Source organism: Teleopsis dalmanni, chromosome X, assembly GCF_002237135.1.
Source record: "Teleopsis dalmanni isolate 2A chromosome X, ASM223713v2, whole genome shotgun sequence".
In the NCBI taxonomy this organism is placed as follows: domain Eukaryota; kingdom Metazoa; phylum Arthropoda; class Insecta; order Diptera; family Diopsidae; genus Teleopsis; species Teleopsis dalmanni.
Window position 1 is genome coordinate 64,527,999 of NC_051848.1, and position 10,816 is coordinate 64,538,814.

Below are 10,816 nucleotides of genomic sequence, written 5' to 3' on the forward strand. Positions count from 1 at the left end.
ATTTTCATACTTGTTCATATGAAGTATGAAGCCTTCCGAAATTGGTTTGAGGGTGTAGAGTATTAAAATTTTGATGTTAATATAAATGTAAATGTATTCGTCCATATCCACATAGAATCATATATCTACCTAACAACGATATTATGTACGAGATGTTGATGTGTTCATTTATTGCAGAGTGGCAAAGCTGTGAGGCAGTGAGTCTGTGAGTCTGTGAGGCAGTGGAGTAGTAGAGTAGTAGAAATGTCGGTATGAAGGAGTAGCAGAGAAGAAAAGTTGAATTAGGAAGCAATGAATACAGTATTGGGGTTAAGGAGTTGGTGTTAGATTGTAAGTGGGGCATAAATATTGTGTGAAACTTAATTTTGCGTACTCAACTAACTTACATCATATAAATCGCAATTATTTTTGTATGTTGCTATATCTCTGATATACATACATGCATAACATACATCCATTTATTCCATACATTTATTGTTGCCTTAGCTTTTAACCATGTCTGCCAATGTACGAGCAAATGTTGACATTATTTTAATTAAGATGTCTGCATGGGATTTTGATTACAGCTTCTTCAACATGATATTATCTAAACGTTTATCAGTTCTAAAAAGGAATTTGCAAAAAAAAGGAAGGACGGAAATGGTCTTAAAAATGTTCGAAAAATGGTGTAAAAAAAATTTGAAATAAAAATAATGAATTAAGATAATTTTATAAATTTCTTTCAAGATATACATAAATTCGAAATATAATTATAATTATACAAAATTATTTTCGCAACTTTATCTATTTATGTTTTATACAAATCAACTAAAACCAACTTTTACAAAGATGACCAACGTCATCACACAATACAAATATCCAGGGACCGACAATAACAGTTATTTAAAAAATTTATATGAAAAACAGCAGCAACAAAAAGTTGTCCAAACTATTATTTAAGTATATAGTTATCATTCTAAAAACTTTTTTCCTTAAAATTATGCATGTTTTTTATACATGAGCGTTTTAAAATAAAACTCAAAAAATAATAATTAAATTTCCTTTGTATTCCATTTATCAAAAATAATTATTTTCTGTGACTTTCATTTTTTCGCACAGAAATAATTCTTACATTCTGCTTTTTATTTTAAAACGCACAAATAACTATTATTGCTGCGTTATAAAAATAAAAATCATGTATAACTCGCACTGGCCTGCCGAATATTTTTAAAATGAAAATATAAAATGCGAAAAAATAAAAGTTACGGAAAATAATTAATTTTCATAAATATAATATAAAGCAAATTTAATTATTATTTTTTGAGTTTTATTTTAAAATGTAAATGATAAGAGCTATAAGGTGATTTTTTTTTATGATAACTGTTACGGTCCCTGCAAATACCCACTAAAAAGTTAAATATTCGATCGCCGTTTAATCTGCCATTCACCACGAATTCATAAATTTCTATTCTTAAATAAAGAGAAAATAAGAGCCTAAAGCACTTTCACAAGAAGTCATTAATATTATATATAAATTAAACGTATGTACAGATGCATAGAGCATAAACCATAATAGTTAATTGTGTCAAATAAAAATCATGTTCCTTTCTATTACGGACATGTTATATAGAGTGTCATGGGTTCGTAATGAGCAAAATTGTTGTTGTTTTCGATTCAACTAATAAAATTGAGAGTGAGAGAAAAAACAATAAATCGTTTTCAATTTGGTGATGAGAGTAGAGGCTAACTGTGCCTCGTCACTTAGCTAAAGTAGGGTTATCCAGTCAACATTTGTGTCTTTTAGAAGCAAATGATCACAATTTCTGTGACACTTTACATGACATGCATTTTTGTCAAAACCCGAAATAGATAATTTTAACAAGCCCATAGCATTCTACATAACATGGCCCATATAGTAAGTTGAATTTTGACAAATAAGTTGCAAAAGCTATTTTAGAGCTATTATTGATTTTCGATGGCGTTAGGCATCTATATAGAAATACATATAACTTGTTAATGATCTTGTAGAACTGAAATTAATCTTAATCTGCTACTCCAAACCATCACTTCATATGTAAGTAACATCTAACAGTTGATATATTAGTAATATATAACAGTTAATATATTAGTAACATCTTGTGTCTACACTTACGTACACTAAAACTATAATTGAACAAATAAAAAGTTTGTATTAAAATTTGCAAACCTTAAATGTGTTCTTCTTCATCAAAGCCGCTATACAACATTCCACGGAACTTCGAGAAATATTCTCCAATTTTTATATTTTTTTGGCACCATTCTCTGTATAATGTATATCGTTTTCCACATCCTTCTAACTGTTTTTGATGTTCTTGGCTCCAATATTAGTCGTCTAAGTTTAAAGAAAAATTCTACCAGACTGCGTTTTAAAATTTTCCAGTGTTGTTATTCTTGAAACAAATTGACGGCAATAGATTTTTGCTATAAAGCCACTAACTGCTCTCTTCATAATCCAATACGACCGTTTGCTGGCTTACTATCTTCCCCTACAATATAATTGATTTGTGGACCATATTGTGGATTTAGAATTAAGTTTTAGTTATAGAGTTTTGATCGATTCCTTGTTCCTCAAAATTTAGTCGCTATGCGTTTGTTGTTTTTGAGACGCAAATGCATATTTCATTATATATTTCTCCGCACTGACGACAAGTCTAGATATCAACATAATTATATGCTTCAACTTATGCACCACAATTATAAGACTCGTTATCACCTTTAATCTCCTAGTCATATTTCACCACATGCATTGGAATTAATGCCGTTTTTCGGCATTAATTCTGATTGCCTCAACACTTTAAAGCTATATTTCTATATTCAAGTCTAGTACTTTGTTATTTCCGCATACATATATATTAAGAATTTGCACCGTCAAGCTAGCGATATATTCCAATTTTCTACGTGTTACCCAATATTTGAGATATCTCTATGTAGCTTAATATTCTAACCAATTTAGCCGACAATATTAACACTCTATGGATCATAACAGAGTGGTCGTTATTATCAAAATAGTAACTGTCGACAGGAGACCAGGAAAACTGTCTCCTAATAAGTGAAGTTTAATTTAAAAAAAAAAACGATTTGAAGTTTCAATATATATACTGTTTAACAGAACGTCATCATCCCTATCCAAACACAAAAAGATGTTAGTTTATAAGCAACTTCTCAAACTTCTGTTGCACTTCAGGGTTTCACTCTGGACATGCAATAATTAGAATAGAAAAAATAGAGCACAATTATTTCGAAGTAAAGTACTTATAGATTTGTTGAAAGCAACTTACTAAGTTATAGGAACATACATAGGCATCAACATTCCATCATCCGAGATATAAATAAGACCTCCAAGTCACATATGATTTGCATCTTAAATATCGAAACTTCCGCACCTCCTAAACCTCTAAAATTGCTTGAGGTTTTGAGGTTAAAGACGCCAAAGCCGATGTAATAAACATTGTGTAAATACATTATATCCGATGATAAACTATAAATGAATGAACTAGAATACACATTATTATTTCTTAAGAAATTTTAATTTATAGAATCACTTTAAATCCATGACGAAAGTCAATAGATTTTAAAGTCTATTGACAATATTTTAAATAATAATAATAACATAATAATGCAATAATTTCAGTGCACATTTTATTTGAAATTTATATAGAAATTACAAATTTTTTATATCTGTTATTAATTAAAATTAAAAATATCAAACATCTTTTTTTTTGTGTAAGTTTAGTTGTGAATTAAAAAAAAATGTGATGTTTAACTATTTAATTTGCGATATATCAATCCGAATCCATATAATCCGATTCGCGATCAAACTCTTTTTCCATTTCAATTGCGACTTCTTGGAAGGCACTGTTCTTAATGCTTGCACTAGTACAAGGCATATCTAAAGAATACGGCAATATTTCCAAACTTTTGGGTGGTTTATTAGTTGCAGTTTTTTCTGGTGTCTTTGAACAAGGCTTTTCATGATCCAATTTCATTGCCCGAAATATTTCACACATTTTATAGTGTTCTTTTTCTTCTTCTTTCTCTTCTTTCTCTTCTTCCGATGACTGATATTTTAATTTACGTGATTGTTTAGTTTCTACTGAATTGATCCATTTTAAAATCATATGACGTGGTAAATCTATTAGCATTGTGTTTTTATTTCTACCCGCGTACATTTTGATATTCATTACGTTTTTATTTATTAATGTCATTATCAACTGAAATATGTTTAAATTGTATATCGAAAATAAAATAAATTAATTATCATAACAAATTTACCTGTTCTTTTACACCAAAAACAACAGGTTTTTTAGCATTCTCGGTCCAATTAGGATTTCTAATTAACTTAAAATCCATAGGAAATATTTCTCCTTCCTTTTTACGTTGTATGTAGTCAGCATTGTCTGGAGCTGGACGACCGTAAAGATCTCTGAAAAACTTGTTACTTTCCGAATGATTTTTGCATACTTGTAGAAATCCACCGTGAGTAGGAACCTTGTTACATGTCTTTTTATTGTATGTCATAAACATTTGATTATATTGGATGCGCGACTCCCATTTTTCCAATATCAATCCACCTAACTTACTCAGAGTTTCACTCAATTCCATTGACACATTATTTACCTGTTCAAAAAATTCCATTTTCTCGTCAATAGAACTGGTATAAATTTCGACTTCTTTATCTATCATTTTCTTCGCCGGTTCTATACAATTTTGATGCATTACTTTAACCAGGTTGTCAGACTCAGCTTTTAAAGCCGCCATTTCCAAACGATGGGCAATTGTCTTAAGATACAACCACCCTTCGTCAACAATTTCTTCAGTATCACTCGATGGCTCATTACCAGAGCCACGTGCTGAATTATCTTCGCTATTTTCCATCATTAAAAGCAAAACCACGTTCTTTTAACAAACTACCGTTCACTTTTAGCGCGGATATAATTTCACATTGGATCAAGGTGGCGTCGATCTCATTTTGCATATCTCATTTTCCAAGATTAGACCAACGATCAATTTTTAACACAAGTGTAATATAAAATATAATATTTTATTCTTGTTTCAACCTATAAGTTTATTCTCTGCGTTTTTATTTCAAATTTATTTCCTTAATTGTTGGTTATTATATCATGGAATATAATAGAAATATTAAAGAAAAATGAATATTAAAAATTTAATATTTTTATATATTAAAATACTGTAAAGAAAATACACTTAAAATAATAAAGTATTTGAAAAAATTTATTAAAATAAAGAATTTAACATTCACCCCTTGCCGATTTGTAGAAATGGAATTAAAAAATTTTATGACGCGATACAAATTTTGGAGAAAAAATCAATGGATGCAATTTACTATTAATCTAAGCTGTTCACTGTTCATACTAAGTGTGATGAAGACATTCTTTATGTCAACGGATTATGTCCAAGACAGAAATATTAAAACTGACAGGCACATTAAATGGTGTAAAGCTGTCATATTTCAGGACATGAATTAAATTGTTTTAATTTAATTTAACCGATTTAATTATAGTTAGTGCATATACAGAATTACAAACTAGGATGAATAGTTATATATTTTGTGATTTGAAAAATTAAATTCGTTTTTTACATTTTTCACTAATACCTCCAATAATGTTTGAGGAAAGAAAACACGATATGTACACGAATATTCAAAGATTTAATATAATTATCCAGAATATCGCATTGGAAGTTATTACATACACCGCGTCAAAAGTCTTTTTGAAATCAGTCAACGTGTAGATCAGTCAACGAGAGTGTGTGCCAATTTACACCAAATGCCAGATTGGACATGTAATAGGTACTCGGTTACACAATGAATGTGATGCAATGCAATGTAATATTTATTTTATGCTAGAGATCCGACAGACTTCGTTCTGTCAAACAGATTTGGAATGTGGTAGTCTTTTGTACCTACCTATTTTATAGTCGGGGTAAAAAAAAATATTGTGAACAGAACAGTCACCCTGGTGTGTGGGGTTCAGCTCGGGTGACCAAAGTATCTTCTCTTCCAAGAACTTTGGCCACCCTTCTGGGATCCACTAAAAAACCCTGACTGGGATGTCTGCCAGAGGGTTTTAAGCTAAAAGACGAACTTAAGGTTCAAACCTGATTAGAAAATAGTCTAAAGGGACAGTGGAAACCTAAAGGTGACAAATATATAAAAAGTGGGTGACTCGCTTAGATATTTGAGATAATGATCTGCAAAGGCAGTCATGGGGATTTAATAAACATACCTACAATAATCAACAACTTATTACAACACACAAACTCATCTATTTTGTTTATGTTCTTGTCTTCTTATATGTAAAAATTAATCGAAAAATTTGTTGGTAAGCGCATAACTCAACAACGCCTGGACCAATTTGGAATTAGCAATAATTCGATTTTTTTTCTCGCCGTAAAAACCATCCTTGGACTTCAACGAATATTTAAAAAAAAGAATTGATCAAATTGGTCCAGGCGTTGTTCAGTTATACGCTTACCAACACATTTTTCGATTCATTTTTATATATAAGATACAGTTTCAAACTCTGTATATTTTGATTTATGTACACACATTGTTAAGCAAACTTATTTCATTTCATTTCAATTCTCTGTGTCTTTGTGTCTTTAATACATTTTGTATGGAATTAAAAAAATAACTACCCTGTATGAAAAATGCATTTTGTATTCCCATTTTAAAAATATTCGGCAGGCCAGTGCGAGTTATTCATGATTTTTATTTTTATAACGCAACAATAACAGTTATTTGTGCGTTTTAAAATAAAAAGCAGATTGTAAGAGTTATTTCTGTACGAAAAAATAAAAGTTACGGAAAATAATTGATTTTCATAAATATAATATAAAGCAAATTTAATTGTTATTTTTTGAGTTTTATTTTAAAATGTAAATGATAAGAGCTATAAGGTGATTTTTTTTTAAGATAACTGTTACGGTCCCTGCAAATACCCACTAAAAAGTTGAATATTCGATCGCCGTTTAATCTGCCATTCACCACGAATTCATAAATTTCTATTCTTAAATAAAGATAAAATAAGAGCCTAAAGCACTTTCGCAAGAAGTCATTAATATTATATATAAATTAAACGTATGTACAGATGCATAGAGAATAAACCATAATAGTTAATTGTGTCAAATAAAAATCATGTTCCTTTCTATTACGGACATGTTATATAGAGTGTCATGGGTTCGTAATGAGCAAAATTGTTGTTGTTTTCGATTCAACTCATAAAATTGAGAGTGAGAGAAAAAACAATAAATCGTTTTCAATTTGGTGATGAGAGTCGAGGCTAACTGTGCCTCGTCACTTAGCTAAAGTAGGGTTATCCAGTCAACATTTGTGTCTTTTAGAAGCAAATGATCACAATTTCTGTGACACTTTACATGACATGCATTTTTGTCAAAACCCGAAATAGATAATTTTAACAAGCCCATAGCATTCTATCTAACATGGCCCATATAGTAAGTTGAATTTTGACAAATAAGTTGCAAAAGCTATTTTAGAGCTATTATTGATTTTCGATGGCGTTAGGCATCTATATAGAAATACATATAACTTGTTAATGATCTTGTAGAACTGAAATTAATCTTAATCTGCTACTCCAAACCATCACTTCATATGTAAGTAACATCTAACAGTTGATATATTAGTAATATATAACAGTTAATATATTAGTAACATCTTGTGTCTACACTTACGTACACTAAAACTATAATTGAACAAATAAAAAGTTTGTATTAAAATTTGCAAACCTTAAATGTGTTCTTCTTCATCAAAGCCGCTATACAACATTCCACGGAACTTCGAGAAATATTCTCCAATTTTTATATTTTTTTGGCACCATTCTCTGTATAATGTATATCGTTTTCCACATCCTTCTAACTGTTTTTGATGTTCTTGGCTCCAATATTAGTCGTCTAAGTTTAAAGAAAAATTCTACCAGACTGCGTTTTAAAATTTTCCAGTGTTGTTATTCTTGAAACAAATTGACGGCAATAGATTTTTGCTATAAAGCCACTAACTGCTCTCTTCATAATCCAATACGACCGTTTGCTGGCTTACTATCTTCCCCTACAATATAATTGATTTGTGGACCATATTGTGGATTTAGAATTAAGTTTTAGTTATAGAGTTTTGATCGATTCCTTGTTCCTCAAAATTAAGTCGCTATGCGTTTGTTGTTTTTGCGACGCAAATGCATATTTCATTATATTGTTCTCCGCACTGACGACAAGTCTAGATATCAACATAATTATATGCTTCAACTTATGCACCACAATTATAAGACTCGTTATCACCTTTAATCTCCTAGTCATATTTCACCACATGCATTGGAATTAATGCCGTTTTTCGGCATTAATTCTGATTGCCTCAACACTTTAAAGCTATATTTCTATATTCAAGTCTAGTACTTTGTTATTTCCGCATACATATATATTAAGAATTTGCACCGTCAAGCTAGCGATATATTCCAATTTTCTACGTGTTACCCAATATTTGAGATATCTCTATGTAGCTTAATATTCTAACCAATTTAGCCGACAATATTAACACTCTATGGATCATAACAGAGTGGTCGTTATTATCAAAATAGTAACTGTCGACAGGAGACCAGGAAAACTGTCTCCTAATAAGTGAAGTTTAATTTAAAAAAAAAAACGATTTGAAGTTTCAATATATATACTGTTTAACAGAACGTCATCATCCCTATCCAAACACAAAAAGATGTTAGTTTATAAGCAACTTCTCAAACTTCTGTTGCACTTCAGGGTTTCACTCTGGACATGCAATAATTAGAATAGAAAAAATAGAGCACAATTATTTCGAAGTAAAGTACTTATAGATTTGTTGAAAGCAACTTACTAAGTTATAGGAACATACATAGGCATCAACATTCCATCATCCGAGATATAAATAAGACCTCCAAGTCACATATGATTTGCATCTTAAATATCGAAACTTCCGCACCTCCTAAACCTCTAAAATTGCTTGAGGTTTTGAGGTTAAAGACGCCAAAGCCGATGTAATAAACATTGTGTAAATACATTATATCCGATGATAAACTATAAATGAATGAACTAGAATACACATTATTATTTCTTAAGAAATTTTAATTTATAGAATCACTTTAAATCCATGACGAAAGTCAATAGATTTTAAAGTCTATTGACAATATTTTAAATAATAATAATAACATAATAATGCAATAATTTCAGTGCACATTTTATTTGAAATTTATATAGAAATTACAAATTTTTTATATCTGTTATTAATTAAAATTAAAAATATCAAACATCTTTTTTTTTGTGTAAGTTTAGTTGTGAATTAAAAAAAAATGTGATGTTTAACTATTTAATTTGCGATATATCAATCCGAATCCATATAATCCGATTCGCGATCAAACTCTTTTTCCATTTCAATTGCGACTTCTTGGAAGGCACTGTTCTTAATGCTTGCACTAGTACAAGGCATATCTAAAGAATACGGCAATATTTCCAAACTTTTGGGTGGTTTATTAGTTGCAGTTTTTTCTGGTGTCTTTGAACAAGGCTTTTCATGATCCAATTTCATTGCCCGAAATATTTCACACATTTTATAGTGTTCTTTTTCTTCTTCTTTCTCTTCTTTCTCTTCTTCCGATGACTGATATTTTAATTTACGTGATTGTTTAGTTTCTACTGAATTGATCCATTTTAAAATCATATGACGTGGTAAATCTATTAGCATTGTGTTTTTATTTCTACCCGCGTACATTTTGATATTCATTACGTTTTTATTTATTAATGTCATTATCAACTGAAATATGTTTAAATTGTATATCGAAAATAAAATAAATTAATTATCATAACAAATTTACCTGTTCTTTTACACCAAAAACAACAGGTTTTTTAGCATTCTCGGTCCAATTAGGATTTCTAATTAACTTAAAATCCATAGGAAATATTTCTCCTTCCTTTTTACGTTGTATGTAGTCAGCATTGTCTGGTGCTGGACGACCGTAAAGATCTCTGAAAAACTTGTTACTTTCCGAATGATTTTTGCATACTTGTAGAAATCCACCGTGAGTAGGGACCTTGTTACATGTCTTTTTATTGTATGTCATAAACATTTGATTATATTGGATGCGCGACTCCCATTTTTCCAATATCAATCCACCTAACTTACTCAGAGTTTCACTCAATTCCATTGACACATTATTTACCTGTTCAAAAAATTCCATTTTCTCGTCAATAGAACTGGTATAAATTTCGACTTCTTTATCTATCATTTTCTTCGCCGGTTCTATACAATTTTGATGCATTACTTTAACCAGGTTGTCAGACTCAGCTTTTAAAGCCGCCATTTCCAAACGATGGGCAATTGTCTTAAGATACAACCACCCTTCGTCAACAATTTCTTCAGTATCACTCGATGGCTCATTACCAGAGCCACGTGCTGAATTATCTTCGCTATTTTCCATCATTAAAAGCAAAACCACGTTCTTTTAACAAACTACCGTTCACTTTTAGCGCGGATATAATTTCACATTGGATCAAGGTGGCGTCGATCTCATTTTGCATATCTCATTTTCCAAGATTAGACCAACGATCAATTTTTAACACAAGTGTAATATAAAATATAATATTTTATTCTTGTTTCAACCTATAAGTTTATTCTCTGCGTTTTTATTTCAAATTTATTTCCTTAATTGTTGGTTATTATATCATGGAATATAATAGAAATATTAAAGAAAAATGAATATTAAAAATTTAATATTTTTATATATTAAAATACTGTAAAGAAAAT

At 30.1% G+C, this 10,816-nt stretch overlaps 2 protein-coding genes across 2 annotated transcripts; both read right to left on the reverse strand.

Annotated features, from left to right (window-relative positions):
- Positions 1 to 3,751: 3,751 nt before the first annotated feature.
- Positions 3,752 to 4,971, reverse strand: LOC119689710. Its single transcript, XM_038104599.1, has 2 exons — positions 4,291 to 4,971; positions 3,752 to 4,229 (listed from the first exon to the last, which is right to left on the reverse strand). Exons 1-2 carry the CDS (start codon positions 4,894 to 4,896, stop codon positions 3,801 to 3,803), a joined length of 1,035 nt encoding a protein of 344 aa, XP_037960527.1. The 5' UTR covers positions 4,897 to 4,971; the 3' UTR covers positions 3,752 to 3,800.
- Positions 4,972 to 9,348: 4,377 nt separating this feature from the next.
- LOC119689651 lies at positions 9,349 to 10,568 on the reverse strand. Its single transcript, XM_038104525.1, has 2 exons — positions 9,888 to 10,568; positions 9,349 to 9,826 (listed from the first exon to the last, which is right to left on the reverse strand). The coding sequence occupies exons 1-2, from the start codon at positions 10,491 to 10,493 to the stop codon at positions 9,398 to 9,400; spliced, it is 1,035 nt and encodes a 344-aa protein (XP_037960453.1). The 5' UTR covers positions 10,494 to 10,568; the 3' UTR covers positions 9,349 to 9,397.
- Positions 10,569 to 10,816: the final 248 nt, after the last annotated feature.